The sequence below is a fragment of the Penicillium manginii genome (assembly GCF_028828005.1).
Source record: "Penicillium manginii strain IBT 31320 chromosome Unknown utg000003l:1.0-959480.0:1.0-959601.0, whole genome shotgun sequence".
Classification (NCBI taxonomy): Eukaryota; Fungi; Ascomycota; class Eurotiomycetes; order Eurotiales; family Aspergillaceae; genus Penicillium; species Penicillium manginii.
The window spans coordinates 649,793-670,538 of NW_026643104.1; the positions used below are offsets into that span (position 1 = coordinate 649,793).

Sequence of the window (20,746 nt, forward strand, 5' to 3'; positions counted from 1 at the left end):
GAACATGAAAAGAAAAAAAGGGACGAGAGTAGAGATGAACCTTGGAAAACAGACGTGAGAGCAGAGGGTAAAATTGTGGAAGTGAAGCTCAGCTATGGGAGGCACACAGCTTACCATAGTAGAACTAGAGCTGGGATTGCAAGATAGCATGAGCTTCTTATCACTTAAAACCCGTAAAGCAACAATATCATTGGACGGGTACTTTGGAAATGTGCTACTGTATGCCGAGTATCGCAGACCTGGACTTCACCGAGCCTTCACACAGTCCATCTTGCCTGGTCAGACAAAACGGACTTGCAGCAGCCTCTCATAACAAGAGGTTTCTGGATGGATGGAGCTCTTCTGAACTTCGATACAAGGAAAGAGTCATCTTTCAAAGACAAATATGAGGTGAATTTGAAAAGCAGATAAAAGCAATCTCTCAAAGAAAATAAAAAAGATATTTAAAGATTGGTCATAAAATGGTATTTTTCTGATCTTAACTTGGCGAGAAATGGGTAAATCGTCTTGATTCATACCCTGTGCAGTATTCTCTGAAATCCCCAGTCCCCATCGGACTCGCGTCAAATTTATCGATGACTTCGAACAGCATCCCCGGAGCTTAAAATGATGAGGCTGAATTTTTGGTCATGAAGTTATTAACAGCAGAACGATTCCATCGCTGAGATTCCATATCGTACCTGGCCTGATAGGCTAACACACGTCCTAAGAGGGACATGCTGAAACTCCCATCTTCAACCAGGGCTTGCTAACTTGAATAAATTCCAATATAACCCGGACTGGGAACTGTGATCTGGATATCAATGTCAGCAAGCATTAAAACCCATGGGGAGGGGGGGGATGCCTTTAAGTTCAAGTTGATACCTACTACCTAGGTAGCGATTTATGGCAAAATCAACAAGTTTCCAAGATCAAGACCCGGAGTGGTTCAAGTTGAACCTTGGAACCTTCAAGTTGGAAGTAGAGAGAAGAGAAGTTCAAAATTCGGAAGTAGAACTTATTGTTTATATGGATACCGTGACCCAGGCAACGTGCTTTCCAATATCAAATGAGTAATTCAAGGAAGGCACACCTGTCTGGCACTACTAGTACCGAGGTACGCAGTAGCAGCCTTTGTTGCCTTCCCAGGTGGCCCTGTAAACTTGAATGGATGGATGCATATAGTCACTATACTAGTAGTATGGTACCTACTAGATAGATAGCTGGGAGCCTGGAGTAGTTCAAGTTGGCCATGATATTACCAGTGCTAGTACTAGTACTACCTAGGTAGTGAATATAGTTAGGCAGTCTTACAACTACTACGAGTGAATAGTAGATAGGAAATCTAATCATGATTAATATAGTACATCTATCATACAAACCACCTCTCTAACCGGAACCTATACTGATTAATACAGAACACGCTATATCACCCAAAAACCTCCTTGATCAACGCCTTCTTATTAACCTTCCCCATCGCATTCCTGGGAATACTCTCCAAAACCCTCATCTCCTGCGGAATCTTATACCCAGCCAACCGATCCTTCAACGCCCTCCGCATATCCATCGGACCCCAAGACTTCCCATTCCGCCCACTGCTCGCCGCGTCTGGATTCAACACCACCACAGCAGCAATCTTCTGACCCCATGTTTCATGCGGAAGACCCAGGACAGCTGCTTCGGCGATTTGGGGTCTACCAGTCATGTTAGCACCAGTACCAGTACCAATCGTGTGCCGGGTATAAAGTAGTAGTGGGTGGTGGTACTCACAAAGAAAGTAACTCCCTCTCCACCTCAAGTGCACTGATCTTCTCCCCACCACTCTTAATGATATCAACACTCTTCCGTCCAGAAATAAAATACATCGGTCCCCTAGCCCACCCCCCACTGGCCCCCTCCCCAGCCCCGGGCACAACCCTCCGACTAGCAACATCGCCCGTCTTAAACCAGGACTTACCACCGTCACCGTCCTCGACGAAACTCTCCCGCGTAGCGCCCTCGTTACCCCAGTATGAGTGGAATATCGTCTCGCCACGCAGTTGGATCTCGCCCTCGACTGGTTTCCCGGCACTATCGACTTCAACTTCGGCAGGGATGACTTGGTTGGTTTCTGTGTCGACGAGGCGCGCTTCTACGCCTGGGAGTGCCCACCCCACGCTTCCGTCTATGCGGTCGGTCTTGTTTAGACCGCAGCTCAGTGCCATGCCTACCTCTGTCATTCCGAAGCGTTCGAGGAGGACGTTGCCGTTGCTTAGTTCTGTCCATTTACTTTTTGTGGGCGTGGGTAGGGCTGCGGAGCCGGAGATGTTGAGGCGGAGGTTTGAAGGGGAGATGGCTTCTTTGGCGGCTTTTTGGATTGGGGCTGGTTGGGTTGGGTAGGAGGTCATTAGGCGGTTGTAGACTGTTGGGACAGCGGTCAGGAAGGTTATTTTTTCCTTTGCGGTGGTGGTTTTGTCGGTTGGCTGGAGGAATGGTGAGGCGAGGCGATTCCAGACTGCGGCTGTGTTGAAAGGGTACATGAATTCGAAGGATGAGCCGGCGAAGACGGGGGTGATTATTGCGTTTACGACGCCGTGGATGTGGTGGAGGGGGAGGAGGTGGAGGAGGCGGTCTTGTGGTGTGTAGTTCCATGCTTGGAGGAGGGAGTGTGCTTGGGCGGCGAGGGCGGAGGAGGGGATTAGGACGCCTTTCTGTTGTTTGTTAGGGCTTGGTCAGGAGGGTGCCAGTGGTTGGATCGATGGATCTTGAATGGGATGATTGGATCTAATCTGATCGATCTGATCGGATCGGATCTCGTCTCATCCATCTCATCCATCTAGGTGGGATGTTGACATACCGGCCGATTCGTAGTTCCAGAAGTATAAAGCATCATTCCAGAAACAGTCGGGTCTAATTTATCTTCCTCGGACAGCGGCTCCAATTCCAGCTGGGCTGATTCACTCGGGTCAGCACCGGTAGTCAGCTTGGAGCGAATATCAAAGACCGGCTCGCGGGCCAATCCCGAGACAAGCACCTGGTCTGCTTTCTCGGCATATTTTTCCGTGGCGAGAAGGACTTTTGCGGACGAATTGTCCATTATATATTGCAACTCGCTGGTTGGGAATGCGGGGGAGAGTGGGAGGGCGATTGCGTTGCTGGCGAAGATTGATAGCATTGTTACTGCGAGTGTCAGTATCAGGGTATAGAGTAGGGTAATGTAGCAGCGCCAGTGACTACAGTGCAGCCCAACAGGAACTGCGAGCATAACATACCAACATAATCGTAACTATTTTCAGCTAAAAAGCCGACGCGCTCGCCGGTCAAGCTGGACCCGGCTTTGCGGCGCAGATCTTCGCGTGCGCGGAGGACATCGCCGATCAGATTTCCGTAGGTGAAGGTGCGGCCGGAAATGCTGTGGATTACAGCTAGACTGCTCGGATCATGGTCCTTGATTGCTTGGAATATGGGTATGTTGGGGAGTTTGCGCGAGGAGGAGGAGTAGCGAGAATGTAGCTTTGTTTGCAGTTGGAGATGTCGTGGTTGGAGACGGAGATGGAGGTCCAGATGCAGATGCGGAGGCGGGCGCGCAGTTATGCGCGAGAGGATTGCCGTCATTGGTATTGGTATAGTGGTGATTATTGTATATCAATTGGGACCAGATGGGTGGAAGAGTAAGTGTGAGTACAGGTGTAGGTGTGAATGTGTATTGGAGAAGTATTGGAGTGGTGAAATGAATGGCGTTCCGCGGGAATCTCTTCCTCTCCGCAATTCTCCCTTCTCTTTTGCCTCAACTCAACTTAACTCAACCACGCCACTCCGAACCTTCCACTCACCACTCACCACGCACTCATCCAATCTTCAATGCTCCGCCCCCTCATCGCGCGCTTCCCTCTGCGCCCCTTCTCCACCATGTCCATGACTCCGATGGAAGACATCATGCGCGACAAGGTACCATCACCACCAGCTACACCTCACTCATGAGCTATATACTAACATCCACCCCAGCTCGCCCACGAATTCACCCCAACAACCCTGATAATCCGCAATGACTCACACAAACATGCCCACCACGCCGCAATGGAAGGCTCGACTTCCAAAGAGACCCATTTCCAGTATGCCCCCCCCCCAGTCCAGTCCGTCCAAACCGCACTCGACCTAGGGCACGATTACTAACACAGTCAGCGTAACGATAACATCCTCATCCTTCGAGAAGAAAATGCAACCAGCACGCCATCGCATGGTCTACGCCCTGCTAAAAGAGGAAATGGCGCGGGAGGGCGGTATTCATGCTTTGCAGTTGCGGACGAAGACGCCGGCTGAGGAGGTGAGGGAAGTTGAGCGAGAGAAGGGCCAATGAGAGACTTGGTTGGATTGACTTGAGATGAGTTGAGATCAAGTGCGCCGAGGCGAGGCGAGGCGAGGCGAGGCGTGGCTGTGGCGATATACCCAATCTATTTTCTACGGGACAGGTACATCTTATGCTCGTATTCCGCTCGACTATTCTCTATTCTACTTCTTCGAGTGTGTACGTTACGCTACGCTGTTTACTGCGATCCAAGATATCGGTATTACATAGATTAGCGCCAAAACGGGCACCGAGAAACGAACAGTCTAGTATATATATATCCCAAAGCCGTTCGTTCAGGTCGGATCAGATCGAATCGAATCGAATCAGGTCAGATCAGATCAGATCAGATCACATTAGTGAGGCCCGGGAGCAATCATCAGTCGCGTGCAGTCGGCGCGCTGTACACAGACAAAGACCAGGTCAAACAAGGAGAGCCGATCGGCATTGCTTTTACAAATGACATGCGAGAGGGGGTGGTATAGAAACGAAGGGGGAAGAACAGGGACGGTGACGGTGGCGGAGCAGCGACAGGTCGGGAGTACAGACGGTGTAAGGAAACGAAGCGAAGATGGCGTAGTGGCAGAGCAGAGCAGAGGAAAGGAAAAGAGAATAAAAGCGATAGGTAAAACAGACAGGAAGGAAACGTGTCGTGGTCGTACGGCGACTATTTGCTGCTCTTGTTGGCTTCGGTGACACCGACTGCGACACCGACGATGATAGCGATGATGATGACTAGAATGTCGTGTTAGCCATGGACTGGGTGGGGGAGATGTAGACATCAAGGTGGATGTCGCATAGAGTGGGCTGGGCTGGGTGGGCCGTGGGCTGTGGACTACTTACTAACGATGATCAACGCATACCACTTCCACTTGCGAGCATTACGGGCACTGGTAATAGCGCTGTCCAACTTGGTGTTGGCCGCCTGCACATTGCGGTGTGTCTCCTCGGCGCCCTGCTCAATCTGCGTAACGGCCGGCTCCTGCTGGTGCACGAGCTCCGCAACCTCCTGGTACAGCTGGCCGAGTGCGATCATGTCCTGCTCGATCTTGCGGATCGCGGCGGATCGCTCCATAGTCGCTTGGCGGGCATCGTTGGCCTGGCGGGATCGGGTTCCGGGGGTCTAAACGGCGTTAGTACAGTCACAGATTGCATATATAGCAATTCCCGGTCGTGGAAGAGGGCAGCGGAGGAGACCTACCATAAAAGCTTGTTCTTGTCCAGCCATCACATTCTGTACACCTTGCTCCAATTCCTCGGGGGTGGCTTCAGGGTTGGCAATCTCGTAACGTCGGCGAATCTGCTCTTCCAAGCGCTTCCGGAAATCCGACTGGGTGCGCTGGTACTGCTCGATCTCGCGGCGGAGGTTACGGTTCACGTTCTCGACCTGGCCGGAGACGCGCTGGTCACCAGAGCCGGGGGTCTCCTTGATGCGCTTGAACTGATCGCGCAGGTAGCGCAGGGCGGTGTTGATCTCGTCTTCAATGTAGTCGACATTTTGGCGCGCGACTTGGTCTTCCTTGCTGGTTGCGCTGTCGAGGAGGGTGTTTTGGGCGGGGACGAGGGAGGTTTCGCGCTTGGTGCGGAGCTGGTTAATGCCGTCGTTCATTTCCTTGCACTTGTTCAGGATGGCTGTGGGGCCACCGCCGGATTGCTGCTGCATGTTGGACATTTCTGGGAGGGGGGGAAGTACAAGTTAGCGCTGGGTGGAGTCTTTCGCGACGCGATTCGGGCGAGGGGGGACGGGGGTAGATCGGATTGATCGTTTTGAAGCAGTGATAGAGGTGGGAACTCACCATATCCGCCATTGCCCTGCTCGGCAGCGCCACCGTATCCGTAGCTTTGTTGCTGCTGGGCGTAGGGGTTCTGTTGCGCGCCATAGGGGTCATATTGGCCGTAGCCACCTTGGTTATCACCGAGACTCTGATACTAGCAACGTTAGAAAGCACAAGAATTCGGGGACAAGGGGGAAACTCACGCTCATGATGGCGATGGGGGTGGAAGTGGGAATGGGAATGGAAAGGGAGGGGAGATGAGGAGGGAAGGGAGCTCGGGAGGGTGAGACGGAAAAGTGGAGAGTGTCAGAGTCGTGGTCCTTTGGTACGGCGCCTAGCAGGGTAACCAGTCGTGGTAACTAGATAACCAGTAGTCGTAACGACCTAAGTAGAAAATGAAGGAGTAAAGAAATTAAGGATGAATGACAGTATTAAACGAATAGACTTGAATAAATGAAATGAAATGAAGGGATAGCCAAGTGAAAGAGTCTCAGGGGCGATGAGTTTTCAGTGGACCCCCATTGTGGCTGATGTTCTATTCTCAGTCGATCGGCGGTGGCTAGAGAAGTACAGTACCTAGGTGTAAGAGGATAGTCTATAATATAGTCTATTATAGATGTTGTGCTATAGTATATGAAATATACTATAGCGCATACTATAGAATGATATAGTATACTATTGTAGTATCTGTACTGTTCGGTCACTGCATGTGCATCGCACCTTCCGCATCTAGACCATGCAGTCAGGGGCGTGTCACTCCATACTAGTATACTATACACATAGTTTATAGCATATTTTATAGTACGACTAGTGATGATAGGAGATATTAAAACATACTAAAATATTGATTTAATAATATTACTAGTACTAGTAGTCTTCCCAATGGTTATTATTATGTAGAATGCAAGTCTATCGGTCGCATGTCTAATCTTAGGCTGTTGACCAATCAGAGCCGCCAATTCCAAGACTACAGGGACTCGGACCAGGTGGAAATAGTACCTGCAGTCTACTATTATAATTATTTCCAGTGGTAACTTAATAATGCCGATTCATGAATTCGAGGTACTCATCCGTTGAGAAATACCATCTGCCTGATACCTTCAAGTAGGTAACCATCCGAATCCAAGGCAGCTGTCAATGTTCTAAATTTATCTCACATAAGCAAGCCAAGCATCAACCATTGAACGGTAAACTGCAGGCATCCACACTGCCAACAGGTAGTACTAGTAGTAGTACTAGTAGATGATACTGGATATTTACTAGCGACTATCAGTTTCTACAATGTTTAAAGAGACCACTTAATAGTAATTATGTTTATTTATTTACTAGAGATTAATCATATCTCATACTCATATCTGCACAGCAGCAGGCATAACGCCTAAGCAAGGATCCAGCAGCGGAACCATAACCATAACAAAAAACAAAATAAGCTATACAATGCAAATGCGAAACAAAGAGATCTACTCTTTATACTCATCTACCGAGCAAACGAAATCATATCACTCTTTGGCCGAAGCGCGACGCTCCTCCTCGCGGGGAGCCTCGGGCATGGGATCCTCCGCATCGAGGGCGTTCATGTCATCTTCCTGAGCATTCAGGTGGTGGAAGACGAGCCAGAAGATGATACCAGCCGCGAAGGAAGCGCAGGCCAGACCGACGAACATCCACAGAATAGCGGGGTCGAAGGCGGCGGGGGTCAGGGCCTCGGCGAGGGCGGAACCGAAGGCGTTGGTAAGGAGGTACATCGACTGCACGAAGGACTTCATGCTGGGTGGGGCCTTGGTGTAGGCGTACTCGAGACCGGAGACCGAGGCGAAAATCTCAGACACACCGATGAAGACGTAGGCGGGGGTTTGGATGGCGATGTGCACGTTGGATTGTCCGGCGACGCCGTCAACAATGGTGGTGTCGTTGTAGATCAGGTGCTGCACGATGGCGGCGTACATCATGGCCAGGGAGGCGACGACGAAACCGAGCGAGATACGGGTGATGGGGCGGAAGGGGATCCGGAGACGGCGCATCAGGGGGTAGACGCAGGTTTCCAGCAGAGGGATGAACACGATGATGGAGATGGGATCGAAGTTCTGCATCAGGTCGTTGGGAACGCCGTGTCCGGCCATTTGACCGGCTTGGCTGACGAAGTTGCTGGAGAACTGGCCGTAGACGACCCAGTAGATGGGGTAAAAGGCGAAGACACGGCAGGCGACGAGAGCACGCTTCAGCTCGTCGATGAAGTGGTCGTCCCAGGAACGGTGGTCGAGGCACCGTTGTGCTCGAGTTGCCAGCTAGGCTTGGGCGCGTCCATGTTGCGGTTGACAATCATCATGCCGAGGGCCTTGAAGGCGTCGGTGATGATGGAGCCCTGAGCGGGCGGACGACGTAGTACTTACGTCCGAGGCAAAGGACGATGGTTCCCACGGCGAACATGCACAGGCAGAGAAGGTAACCGGACCAGAAACCAATGTATAGCTCCATGTAGGGGGTGGCCAACAGGGAGAGCGAACCAACGTTGATACATCCGTAGAAGATCATGTAAATGCGTTGGATGGTCAGGGCGGGGTCAATGATGACGCGCTCGCCCTTCTTGGTGGTGGACATGGCCATCTTCTTGCGCTTGTACTGGTCAGCGATCAGAGGGGCGACGTTGGACTTGATACCACCGGTACCAAGACCGATGATCAGAATAGCGACAATGAAACCACCCAGACCGGCACCGTGCTCCAGAGCAGTGGGGATGGAGGTGCAGACCAGGATGAGCAGACCGACGAGATAAATCATGCAGAACCAGACGATGGTCTTGTACTTGCCGAGGTACTGATCGGCGACAATGGCACCGATGATGGGAGTCACGTAGCACCAGAATTGAAAGAAAGTGGTCAAACCGGTAGCACCCTGGTGAGCCATACCGAGGGCACCACGACCCTCGCTACCGTCGAGCGGACGCTGGACGTAGTTCTGGAAGAGACCGGACATTCCATAGTAGGTGAAACGCTCGCACAGCTCGACAATGGCGACCAGCCACGCAGAGAGAGGCAGGTTCTCGGCGATGTGACGGAGGGAAGCCTTCTCCTGCTCGTTGGGCTCCTGGCCATCGGGGGTAGGGCTCACGTCCTTGACATCGTCGAAGGCGGTCTTGTCGTCGGAAACGACGATTTCCTCATTGGGCGCGTAGGAGGGGGGGCTGCGCAAGGTAGGTTAGCTCGAATTCCATTAGATCAGATCAGAAGCTGTATGGTTACATACACAGCCGCTACCTCGTGGTCGGTCATGGCGAAGGATGGAAGTGAGAAACAGAACAGACGATTCAAAGGTTCCGGGGGGGGATCGCTTCCGGTCTATATGTACTTTGTGTACAAAATTTCGCCCCGAGGCAGTGGAGATGCTTATCGGCGCGTGAACCGAAAAAAACTTAGCTCTGCCCACAACGAACGTCCCACTTTGATATGGGCAGAGAAATTATCTAGCCTGGGTCTTCTCCGGTGGCCAAAGATAAACCAATTGCCTGTTGTTCGCGGCCTGCCAACCGTGGATGAGATCGGCGGTCCCCGGTCAATGGCGAATTGTGTTGGCTCATTCAATATTGACCCACAGAATGTAACCCCGCGGCACGGACGCAAGCGATGGAAAAAGTGTCAAGCACGCGAGGAGATGCAGTGGGCCCGGTTTAATTGTTAGGCAATCAACGGCCAGGAAATGCCGGCCGGAGGTCCCAGCTGACCCAGGATATTAGCCAGCCTTATCTGCAGTAGCATGCATTCCCAGCGTATCAACCGGGGGGAAGCGTCAGGACATAGTAATCAAGTGAATGGAGTCTGTACTTGAGTGTACGGACTACTCTCGTCTGTACTCAGCAGTACTCGGTATCAATTGTCATCGACAGTTTGCAATTTGCAATTTGCAATTTGCAGTGAATTGAGTCACCGAAAACAGGCCGGAATGCCGGAATGCGCCACGGGAGGGCCGCCACTATCCCCGATCGTTGGTTCGCAGATTCTGCACTCGGAGTCCATCCGGACTCCCCGGCGACCAGCGAACATAGTAGTTAGGGTACGGGATACGGATAGATTCGCGGGATTTGGTGATGGGACTGCGTGGACTTTGCTAATCAGGACATGCCGCCACCACGCGAGGCGTGCCGCGGCGTGCAGCGGATAATGGGCTCACCCGCATTCCTATCTCTGCACCAAACCTTCGCCTTCGCCGAGGTGTTCGATTGGTGTTCGACTGGTGTTTGGCTGGCTTTGGCGTTGGCCGTGCCATTGAGATGCCATGGCTGATGCAGGCACCGAGGTTTATTCTCCCCTTGCGTACTTGCCTAGCGAATTTGCTCACTCTGTACGGAGTACTCTGTTCTGTACTCTGTGTACTCCGTATTCTCACCCCTTTCCTTTCCCCATAGTGAATGGATATCCTCGGCAATCTGTCGATTTTCCGCCCCAACACCCCAGTTTCAGTCCACTGCAACGTTGGAATCCCCGCGACAAGTCGGGAGGCTGGAGGCTTATCGCGTGCAGGAATCCAATCAGCGGTTACCAATGGGAATTGGTTGCGCTTTGAGTTTCGGCCATGGTGTCTCACTGGGATGTTACCCCGGAGTCCGCTGTGCGGGGAGTGCACCAATGCGTTCAATTTAGTTGGTACAGATCCAGGGCTGGACTGTGTTCGAGCAGGTTATTGTCGTGGACAGTGGCAAGTGAGCCCGAGATGTGATCCATCGTAGCTGTAAGGGGGAGTTGTCTAATATCCGGGGTAATTTTTCTCTCGTAAACGTAAAAGTGGAAGTCGACCTCGTGTGGACATGGCGGGTTCAAGCGAAGGGGGTGCGGTGGAGTCGGGCGTCCTCTCGACCGCGCCAAGGTCGGAAGATAAGAGGTGAGTCGTGAGTATTGGTCATACTATGTCTTGAGTATGAGTTTAGTCAGATCGAGTATTCTGGAGATGCATTGGATGTATTCTGATGTTGGATGAAGTCAAAGGAAAGTTTGTAGGCAGGAATAAGCTGCAAGAAGTTAAGACAAGCCTTGTGTAACGCAGTTGGGGGCACACCCGTCTAATAAACAGTGTTGGCAAGGCTTATCGCTCCGACTTCGCTCTGTCGACCAACGAGATGCTCGTGGCTGGGTTTAGCTTCTGTGAAGGGCGTGGCCAACTGGAGGGAGTAAGAAGCGGCCAAGAGTGCCCAGGCTGGGCAAGGATTGGCAGGCACAATTGGGGAGAATAGGTAAGAATAGTAAGAATTGGTACAGATTGGCACAGATTAGCAAAAAATCAGCCCTGACTGGAGCTCGAATAGTGATCTTCCTGTGAATGAATCCTAAAAAGATGAGGCTGAACGTTGAAGATCGCGCACATGACTGCATCCGCACTTTCCTCTCAACCACCACACACTCTTCCACTCCTCCTCTCTCACACACACACAAATTTTCACACACTCGCCCTCGTCTCGGTTCTTAGCCAGAATTAACCACAGCTCTTCTCTACCCCGACTACTTTGACTCCTCCTCCTCCTCCGAAATCGCTGTTCAATGGCGACATCATCAGCCATCCGTATTCGCCAACGCCAAACCCAGTGGAGTCAGACATCTTCCCTTTCCAGTCAGACATCCGCAATTACAAAGTGGAGCAGAACAACCACACCGGATATTTGAATGGTATCTACTCCGTAGCTTCCGAAGACTAGGGCCAGGGCAAGATATCCTTTCTGCCTATGGTCTACCCAAATACGATCGCGGTCCAGCAAACCCCCTCGGCCAAAGCCCACTCTCCGGCTCCCTCCACCCATACTCCATCACCCTCGCAATCCACGACGCCGTCTCCGCCCCAGCTAACAAACATACAATATAAAACGTCGCGTCTAGCCCGGAACTAATCCCCCCCCAGCTGTCACTACCTGAACCCGCGATTCACGCACATATCCACCGTCCACGAATCGTCGTCGGACAATTTGCGGTATATCTTTCGTCCCGTTGCCGTTGCCGTTGCCGTTGCCGCTGGCGCAGATCCCCCGCAACACTTCTAGTGCATGTTGGTGCGTCGTCACCGTCGTCCCTGGTAGAATCCCCGCTGCACCGAGCAAGAATGCCCCCGTGCATATGGAGAAGATGATTCGGTGTCGGGACAGGTTTGTCCGGGCGTATGCGCGGACGAGATCTTTCTCTGGCGTCTCGTGTTCGATCAGAGCGTGAATCAGCTTTGGTGCGGCGCCGGGCACAATGAGGATGTCAAAGGTGTTGATTATTGAGTAGGCGGTTGATAGGAGCATGTCTGCTTTTATCTTCGTTGAGCAGCTTGTTGTGATGGTTTCATCGCGGGCGATGGTCGTGATTTCGAAGATTGGGTGTCCATCTCCGTGGGGAGGTTCACTGATGTCGCTGTCTTCGCCTTTCTCTTTGTCCTTGTATCTGCTTGAGACGTGGGAGAGGATCTCGATTGGTCCGGTGAAGTCGAGGATGTCTGCGCCGTGGAATATTAGGACGGCCACTTTGTAGATTATTGGACTCATTGTGTAGATACTGGTGAGTTCTGGTTCAAGTTGGAGCGGTTGTGGTTTTGCAGGGCTCGGAGTACATGGTTCGGAGTGTAGGGGACGTTGTGAGCAGATATAGAGTTATGGCGCAGTGCCGTTTGAGTTGGGACGAACTCTCGCTACTATCATACAGTCGTGTGACCTTTATGAGATAATATCTGCCGATATCAAGGTTGATTGAATTCAGTTTCGGTGTATAGAGACCAAAGGTGTGTCTACCAGCTGACCCCAGATAGTATCCAGTATAGTTCTTTCCACGTCCAAATACAGACATCTCATACTACTAGCACTACTAGTATATCATTACACGGCTACTAGTAATTATTCCTCTGTCATCATTGCATCTTCTACCCCTGCTCTCCCTCCTTTTCTGTCTCCATCTCACCCACCCTCTCCTTCACAATAGCCCTCAACCCCAAAGGAGCCATAATCCCGCCCTAAAGACAAAATATCAGCCAAAAAGTAACTTGAAACCCAAATTATACTAGCATAACCAGAACAAGAACAGAACAGTCAGAACAGAACTCACCGAAGTCAATTTCAACTCATACCCAGGATCAACAACCCAAACAATCCGTCTAACCATCTCAAACAAACAAACCTTCATCTGCAACACAGCAAACCCCTGCCCCAAACACTTCCTCGAATGCGCATTAAATGCAATAAAATGACACTGCACCGTTTTACTCCGCACTGCGTTATGAATCCCCTTCACATCGTCCCCCCACCGTTCAGGCCGGAAGATCCTCGCATCACTACCCCATACGTTCGGGTCCGTGTGTACCCCATACGCATTCCATCCCACCCACGTATGATCCGGGATAGCGATTTCGCCGCCCAGAACGGCAGAAGATGTCGTGACGCGGTTTATGAGCTGTGAAACGGGCGGGTAGAGGCGAAGGAGTTCGAGAATGACGGCGTAGAGGTAAGGGAGGCTGTTTAGTTGGTCTGTTGTTGGGTTGGCCGTTGCTAGTGATAGTATTTCCGTGCGGAGGGTGTCTTGGATAGAGGTGTTGGAACCTAGGACCCAGATTGCGCTGTTTAGGAGTTGTTGGGCGTTTTCGTGGGCGGTTAGGAAGGTTACTTTTAGGTTTGCGCGGTATTGCTCTGTGCTGATTGTTCCTGTTGAGAGGGCTTTGTCGAGTCCGTCGACTACTTGGAGCCCGTCGGCGTCGGTGGTTTGGACTCGTTGGCGGACTGTTTCGACGAGGAGGTCGCCGAATTCTTGCATTATTGTGAAGGCTGTTGCGCGTTGGGGGAAGAGGGTTGGGTAGCGGTCTAGATCGGGGAAGTTGAAGAAGAGTGGTTTGAAGAGGGTCTTTTTGATGATTGTTTGGAGTTGTTCGAGGCGTTGATTGGGTTTTTCGAGGCACTTCCGTTGGTGTTCAGGTTAGTAGTGTTCAGATTAATGATGTTCAACTTGAAGTTGATATATTCTGCAGGTGGTGGATAGTATATGGTGGATGCGACATACCTCTAAATCAACATTCATAAAACTGATCCCCATGCAACTCAACGCCCAGCGTTGAATAATTGGATTGACCATTATTCCTCCTTCACCCAATTTCCCCTGCTCTTCAATAAGAACATCCACAAACCGACGCGACTTCATCAGCAAGGGCCCCGAGTCCGTAATCCGCCTCTGCAACCCGGGCTTCATAATCGAAGTATACAATTTCCAATTCTCCCCATGCGCATTGATGATATTATCCCCAACCAGCGAAGCAATCACACTCCAGGGAATCTTCTTTTGGGACCCTGCCTTTGCATACACGTCTTCGTGCCGGAACATGTCGACCAGTAACTTGGGTCTGGTGGCGAGGACATTCCACCGTCCAGCGAACCAGATCTTCACCGCGCCGTATTTTTCTAGCTTTGGACGCAGCCATTTGTCGTAGATGTCGTCTTGGCCCATGTCGCTCCATAGTCCCATTATTGAGATGTAGATTGGGACTGTTGGGATGTTTTTTGGCATGTCGTTTGGTATCCGGATGTACCAGTATAATATTAGGAGGAGGGAGAGGAGGATTGCTAGGCCACCACGGGCAAGGCTTAGGAGGGACCAGTCCATGGTGAAGGAGTGGTGGAAGAGAAATCGATAGTATGAAAAACTTGCACCTGGGAATTGGAGATGAGAGAGGGGACTGGAACTTGAAAGTATGGAGTTTCAGTTCATCTGAGCAGCCTTTTGATAGTCGTTGCCGTTGTGCGTATCGGCCAGGTGTGCTGACTACCCCCGCTTCAACGAGGCTTCACAGCCGGAATGAACCGAGTCGGATACTATGTCAATAGCTATTGAAATCCAGTGGAACATGCTGACGGTGCAGCTGAGCTGAGATTCTGTATCACCATGGTGGCTAGACTTGAGTCGATTTCCAGCCTTGGAAGGTTTGTGCGGCATAAGACTTGGACTCGGAAGATTGTGGACGAGCATACTCCAGTCCTATACTAATATCTTTAGTGAGCTTGCGCGCTTTTCGAGATTAAAGTATAACCACCCAGTACTAGTGTTCCAAGGTCATAATTTATGTAAAAGAATACAAGTTTGGTTGATCTAACCTTGGAACCTCCAAGTCCTGTACCACTATTCGTAATACTTATATATATGCCTGGAGGACATCCATACCAGGTGGTTCTAAGGTTGACGGGTTCAAATTTAAGTTGAAATTTGATGGAGAACTTGAACTTGAATCACCCTGCCCACTGGCAGGTGCCCAGGTGGGCAATGCTCTATATCTAGGTATAGTACTACTAGCTTTCAACCTTGGAAGTTGGAAGTTCTTTGGCTGGCATTGCGATCTGACTAGAGCTTACCTACCTAGGTAGTAGTACAAGAACTAGTAACGTCATGATAAGGCGGTTGGAATTTATGTATATATTTTTACCAGATTTGCACAGAATTCAAGTTAACCTCAACTTGAAGTCAGTACTAGTAGTAGTCAAGCTCAGGCTACCTAGGTACAATAGGCATTGCCCGCAGGTGGCAGACAGGTGGGGATCTACCTCGGGGCCTGGGCAGATATATAAACCGGGCGGCCTAGCACTTAGTACCCCCCTAGTGTCTCTTAGTCCACCAAATCAGAACTTCAAAGTTTGAGTACGTCACGACCGAGGTCTAGCTACCTACCTAGGTAATCTACCACCAGTACACAGCTACTAGAACCATTATCTGAACGCGGAATGTCCAGTAAACTTAAGTATTGAACTATGAAACCATAAACACGGACCAGCACCAGCCACGCACGACATATGCCTCATAAAATGCGTTGTTAAGGGTAAGATACATGTCGCAAGCAATCAGGTCGTCGCTGCTTATTCGCAGCAGTAACATAACTGGATATCATCACTTTTCACTTTCACTTTCACTCTCACTTTCACTCCAGGACCAGAGGGTCCCATCAATCATGAAACGCCCGTGGACGTCCCCCGCGCCATCTATCCATCCACCGGGCGTCACAGCTAGCCAGCCAGCAAAGCACAGTGCAGCGCAAGTCTAGCCAGCAGTACTGCCACACCTCCTCGGGGCTCTAATTCGTCTAGACAGTGTACTTGGCCTTGGCACGGGTGCTACCACTGTGCGCAGAGTCAGTGTGTCCAGAGAACTCGACCACATCCGCCTCCTTGAGACGGAGAACCTCCTTGAACCGACGACCGATTGCCTCGAGGATATCCTTGCCCTGCGCGGGTGTGCGGGTGCTCTTGTCGCCCTGGATGCTCTTGCCGACGGTGCGGGTCCACAGGCCGACTCGGTAGAAGCCCTTGCGCACGTTGACCACCACGCCCATGACTTCGTTGTCGGCGTCTTGCTCGAGGGTCTCGCCGATGGCGGCGAGCTGTGCGTGTAGCCAGAGGTCGTCGATGGGGACGGAGCGCTTGTCTTTGAATTGGTATGACCATTTGCCGCCGTGCTTGTTCTGGGGATCTTCCCATTCGGGTCGTACGCCCTTCTTGAAGAGGTGGTAGTCGGCTTTGAGGCCGAGTTCGGAGGTGGGGGTGATGTTGTTCTGGTGGTGTTAGTTAGGATGGGCTCGTGGGTGAAGAGGATGGAGTGGGTTGGGTAATGGGTGGGAGGGTGCGGTCATACGTAGATGCCCCAGAATTCTTCGACGGAGTTGAATGTGACGACTTCCTTGAGCAGGTCGTTCCAGTTATCGCCCTGTTAGTGGAATGTGTGTTAGCGATGGCTTGCGCAGTGTTTGTTAGTACTGATAGGGTCGCGGGTTACCTTTCCACTGGGGGGGCTTGGTGAACCACAGAGTCCACTCGTGCATGAGAGGGTGCTTCACGTTGAAGTTCTCGGGGTCATGGAAGACGGTGACCTCGTCCGTCGAGGCGGAGACCGCAGGGACGGCATTCTCGTCCGTCACGGGGTGACCATTCTCCACGGCAGCCATGGTGGGTGAAGTTGTGATGGGGTGAGGGGTGGGAGAGGTGAAGTTGTGCTAAGAAGGCGAAGGCGGAGGGGGAAGATTTTCGGGCCGGGAAGGTGCCGTCGGTGGGCACAAGGAGATGAAGGACTCGAACAACTTCAAGTTGAAGACTCGAGTGAAGGTGACTGAAAGGATTGAATCTGCACCAGGCAGAAGTTGGTACTAGAAACAAGTGAGTGGTCGGGAAATTTCAAAATTCTCGCTGAACTTGAAGTTCGTCGGGCGATGCGGACCACAAAAACTGCCTTTCCTTTTTGGGAGGAGCGGTAGGTACTAATAGTGGTAGACTTAAACACTGCTTACAACTTGACCTTGAGTATGAATTAATACTAGGAAGTATGCCATTTGAATTGAAACTGAGTACTAGTTTGAATAATTTATTCTAATTATCTCCAGTACTCGCTAAAATTGTAAAAAATTGAATACATAGTACAATATATACCAGACCGATGAACAAACCAAACCAAACCAAACAGCCGGGGAATCAAAAGACAAAACCTCTATATGCCGATGATCGCAAACAATGCACATGAAGATGACGGGTATGGGGGATAGCTATGAATATCACATGCCTATTACGCCTCATCGCTGTTCATCAAGCTGAGGAAGCAGTTCCAGCCTGGAAAATAGGTAAATAAATTAGTTCAGACCCATCAAGAGAGAGCAAAAGATAGAATAGGAATACTCACCCAAGCTGACCACATTCACCACCAACACACGCAACTCCAATGGCACGAATGTAAAGTTGACGCCTTGCACAAACGGCCAGACCATACAATTGGCCTTGTAGGCTGGCAACCAGGAGTGCTTCAACTTCTCGAGTGGAGAACTACCCTCCATAATGGCCATCGAGGAAAGGAAAGCGGTCAATTGGACCGGGGCGAAGATAAACTGGTCACAGCCGACACGGGCAAGAGTGGTGGTCAAGGTGCTGTTGAGAACGACATGACGCTGCAGGATACCGAACCATTTGGTCGCGACGGGGCCGAAGACAGCTAAGAGAAGAGGACGTTAGAAACAATTCTTGCGATCTTACGCTCTTGCACTCTTGTGAAGGAGAGGAGAAGGTGATTGGGGAAATGTCGTACCTCCGCCGTAAAGGGCCATGCGCCCGGTGCGGGCAAAGTCGTGCTTCTCGAGACCGCGGCGGTCAACGGCTTGCTGGGCGAGGGTGTCACCGGAGGCGAAGAGGACCTGAGATTGCGATTAGCGAAAGAATGAAGGAGGGTCGAAGGGGGAAATGTACAGCACTGGTGATACTGGCAGTGAGGATGGGGCGCTTGGCCAACTTGGACTGGTACCTGAATGAAGTCAGTATTTCGTTTCCCTCGGAGAAGGAGTACCGTGGAACGAACCAGCGCAACATGGTGAGTATGAGGGAGGGTGTGAGGTAGAGAGAGAGAGTAAGTGGGATTGAAAAAGAGTAAAGGAGAAAGAAAGTCAAGTCAAGTAATGAAAATGAAGTCAAGGAAGGCAGAGGCGGGCCCGCATGTTTAAATTGCGGAGTCGGAGTCGAGGGGATCGAGGGGAGGGCTATCGCTTCCCAAAGGGGAAATGCAGCCGCGTCGGGAGACTCGATTGGGATCGGAACAAGCTGTGTAGTGTATAGTACAATATAGTATGGTATATAGAGTAAAGAGTAATTAAATGTAGTTTGTCAGGGCACTGTTTAGGGGACAGTAAAAGGAATAAATAGTGTCATGTTGTGTAGATGTAGTATCCTGTATGTAGTATTTATCCTGTATTTACTGATGCATCATGATGGCAAGTGCAAGCCAAGCAGGTTTTCAAGGGTTCCCCGGATCAGGTCAGGTGACTGTGTGTAGTCAGCACTGATAGGATATCATCACATGATATCCCATGATATGCCCTGGTTATAATCATGTGACCGTCCCTCTTCCAAATCGGGAGTTAGGGCTAGGGTGCGTAGGGCACTGGACACGCTCGCTTAGCCCACCTCCGCCCGAAATTTTGGTGCTAACCGCTGCCCGTGAAGTTCGACCATTCGACCCTCTATCGACAAATTCGCTTTCGTCGCCCCTACATACATCCAAAATGGCTGACGCTGCTCCCCGTGGACGTGGAGGATTTGGCTCGCGCGGCGACCGTGGTGGTGACCGTCGCGGTCGTGGCCGTGGCCGTGGCCGTCGTGGTGGAAAGCAGGAGGAGAAGGAGTGGCAGCCCGTCACCAAGCTCGGCCGTCTCGTCAAGGCCGGCAAGATCACCTCCATGGAGCAGATCTACCTGCACTCTCTCCCCATCAAGGAGTACCAGATTGTCGACTTCTTCCTGCCCAAGCTCAAGGATGAGGTTATGAAGGTGCGATCCACAACAACATCGAATCGAATCGAATGCGACTGCGAACTGCGAACTGTGATCATGCGATGAGAGACACCAATTGGACTGGAAGCTGCAGCAGGAGGACAACACCAGCATGAACAACCGGAAACATCAACATCAAAATGCGACAGTATGCTATGCTGCAGCATCCACCAATTGGCCCGTCACCCATCTGCGTCATTGCATCGCAAAGCAGTCGCACACTCGAATCCAAACCGAACCGAACCGAACACAATTGCTAATCCGATTTCCCACCTACAGATCAAGCCCGTCCAGAAGCAGACCCGTGCCGGTCAGCGTACCCGCTTCAAGGCCATCGTCCTCATCGGTGACTCCGAGGGCCACATCGGTCTCGGTATCAAGACCTCCAAGGAAGTCGCCACTGCCATCCGTGCCGCCATCACCATTGCCAAGCTCGCTGTCCTCCCCGTCCGTCGCGGTTACTGGGGTTCCAACCTTGGTGAGCCTCACTCTCTGCCCGTTAAGCAGTCCGGCAAGTGTGGTTCCGTCTCCGTCCGTGTATGTATACCCTCAACCCCGCTGGAATTATCCCAATCAAGGGAATCAATCCAGATATTTTTCCCCCTTGAACCCCACTAATCCATTTTCCATCAGCTCATCCCCGCCCCCCGTGGTACCGGCCTTGTCGCCTCCCCCGCCGTCAAGCGTCTCCTCCAGCTCGCTGGTGTTGAGGATGCCTACACCTCCTCCTCCGGCTCCACCAAGACCCTCGAGAACACCCTCAAGGCCACCTTCGTTGCCGTCGTCAACACCTACGGTTTCCTCACCCCCAACCTGTGGAAGGACACTAAGCTCATCCGCTCCCCTCTCGAGGAGTTCGGTGATGTCCTCCGCCAGGGCAAGAAGTACTAGAGGAGTGCGATTTGCGACGATGCATGATTTAGTTCCGAGTTTCTTTACACACACCCCCAAATTTTCTCTCTGCGCTAGATGACGAAAAATGGCTTGCGGGTATGATTTGAGGTATCCCCCCCCGGGCTCGGACGAGGTGTCCTTTGGATGTATTTATCGGGATGGGATTACAAAAATAGCGAAGTCAGCCATCTACCATCATTTTTTTTCTGTTGTAGATGTTAGAGAGTAGTGTATGAAAGACATAGACTGCCCAGATGGTCTGGAAGTGGGGATCTATATCTCGTAGAGGTCCAGGCCTCAACTAGATTGGATCTGAAATGCAAGTCATGGCCCTGTGGATCTTCAAGTTCGCAGTACTAGTACTAGTATTCTTATTCTTACCCTGGTGGGTAAAAAGGTACTGGTCAGTCACGGTTCACTGAATGTAATCAATCCATCGGCATCAATAGCTCGTCAACATGGGTTCTACCGCCTTCACATTCCATCCCTCTACCTT

The 20,746-nt window shown here is 51.3% G+C and overlaps 9 protein-coding genes across 9 annotated transcripts; 2 read left to right on the top strand and 7 right to left on the bottom strand.

The window, feature by feature from the left end:
- Window positions 1-1,408: 1,408 nt before the first annotated feature.
- N7533_003601 (acyl-CoA synthetase) lies at window positions 1,409-3,573 on the bottom strand (the record flags this gene model as incomplete). The annotated part of the gene is made up of 4 exons (XM_057100251.1): window positions 1,409-1,673; window positions 1,750-2,669; window positions 2,816-3,138; window positions 3,231-3,573. The coding sequence occupies 4 exons, from the start codon at window positions 3,571-3,573 to the stop codon at window positions 1,409-1,411; spliced, it is 1,851 nt and encodes a 616-aa protein (XP_056962939.1).
- A 246-nt stretch (window positions 3,574-3,819) lies between these two features.
- N7533_003602 (BolA family protein) lies at window positions 3,820-4,315 on the top strand (the record flags this gene model as incomplete). The annotated part of the gene is made up of 3 exons (XM_057100252.1): window positions 3,820-3,906; window positions 3,964-4,070; window positions 4,141-4,315. The coding sequence occupies 3 exons, from the start codon at window positions 3,820-3,822 to the stop codon at window positions 4,313-4,315; spliced, it is 369 nt and encodes a 122-aa protein (XP_056962940.1).
- An 823-nt stretch (window positions 4,316-5,138) lies between these two features.
- Window positions 5,139-6,287, bottom strand: N7533_003603 (syntaxin; the record flags this gene model as incomplete). The annotated part of the gene is made up of 4 exons (XM_057100253.1): window positions 5,139-5,426; window positions 5,505-5,977; window positions 6,100-6,232; window positions 6,282-6,287. The coding sequence occupies 4 exons, from the start codon at window positions 6,285-6,287 to the stop codon at window positions 5,139-5,141; spliced, it is 900 nt and encodes a 299-aa protein (XP_056962941.1).
- Window positions 6,288-7,577: 1,290 nt separating this feature from the next.
- On the bottom strand, window positions 7,578-9,347 carry N7533_003604 (peptide MFS transporter; the record flags this gene model as incomplete). The annotated part of the gene is made up of 3 exons (XM_057100254.1): window positions 7,578-8,363; window positions 8,455-9,259; window positions 9,322-9,347. 3 exons carry the CDS (start codon window positions 9,345-9,347, stop codon window positions 7,578-7,580), a joined length of 1,617 nt encoding a protein of 538 aa, XP_056962942.1.
- Window positions 9,348-11,932: 2,585 nt separating this feature from the next.
- N7533_003605 (uncharacterized protein) lies at window positions 11,933-12,580 on the bottom strand (the record flags this gene model as incomplete). Its single annotated transcript, XM_057100255.1, has 1 exon — window positions 11,933-12,580. The coding sequence occupies one exon, from the start codon at window positions 12,578-12,580 to the stop codon at window positions 11,933-11,935; it is 648 nt and encodes a 215-aa protein (XP_056962943.1).
- A 371-nt stretch (window positions 12,581-12,951) lies between these two features.
- xanG (cytochrome P450 monooxygenase xanG) lies at window positions 12,952-14,675 on the bottom strand (the record flags this gene model as incomplete). The annotated part of the gene is made up of 3 exons (XM_057100256.1): window positions 12,952-13,041; window positions 13,134-13,976; window positions 14,079-14,675. The coding sequence occupies 3 exons, from the start codon at window positions 14,673-14,675 to the stop codon at window positions 12,952-12,954; spliced, it is 1,530 nt and encodes a 509-aa protein (XP_056962944.1).
- A 1,465-nt stretch (window positions 14,676-16,140) lies between these two features.
- N7533_003607 (eukaryotic translation initiation factor 4E) lies at window positions 16,141-16,998 on the bottom strand (the record flags this gene model as incomplete). Its single annotated transcript, XM_057100257.1, has 4 exons — window positions 16,141-16,608; window positions 16,689-16,760; window positions 16,830-16,836; window positions 16,859-16,998. 4 exons carry the CDS (start codon window positions 16,996-16,998, stop codon window positions 16,141-16,143), a joined length of 687 nt encoding a protein of 228 aa, XP_056962945.1.
- Window positions 16,999-17,609: 611 nt separating this feature from the next.
- N7533_003608 (Mpv17/PMP22 family protein) lies at window positions 17,610-18,400 on the bottom strand (the record flags this gene model as incomplete). Its single annotated transcript, XM_057100258.1, has 5 exons — window positions 17,610-17,653; window positions 17,724-18,029; window positions 18,123-18,228; window positions 18,281-18,335; window positions 18,390-18,400. 5 exons carry the CDS (start codon window positions 18,398-18,400, stop codon window positions 17,610-17,612), a joined length of 522 nt encoding a protein of 173 aa, XP_056962946.1.
- A 689-nt stretch (window positions 18,401-19,089) lies between these two features.
- N7533_003609 (40S ribosomal protein uS5) lies at window positions 19,090-20,247 on the top strand (the record flags this gene model as incomplete). Its single annotated transcript, XM_057100259.1, has 3 exons — window positions 19,090-19,353; window positions 19,636-19,893; window positions 19,990-20,247. The coding sequence occupies 3 exons, from the start codon at window positions 19,090-19,092 to the stop codon at window positions 20,245-20,247; spliced, it is 780 nt and encodes a 259-aa protein (XP_056962947.1).
- Between the last annotated feature and the right edge of the window lie 499 nt (window positions 20,248-20,746).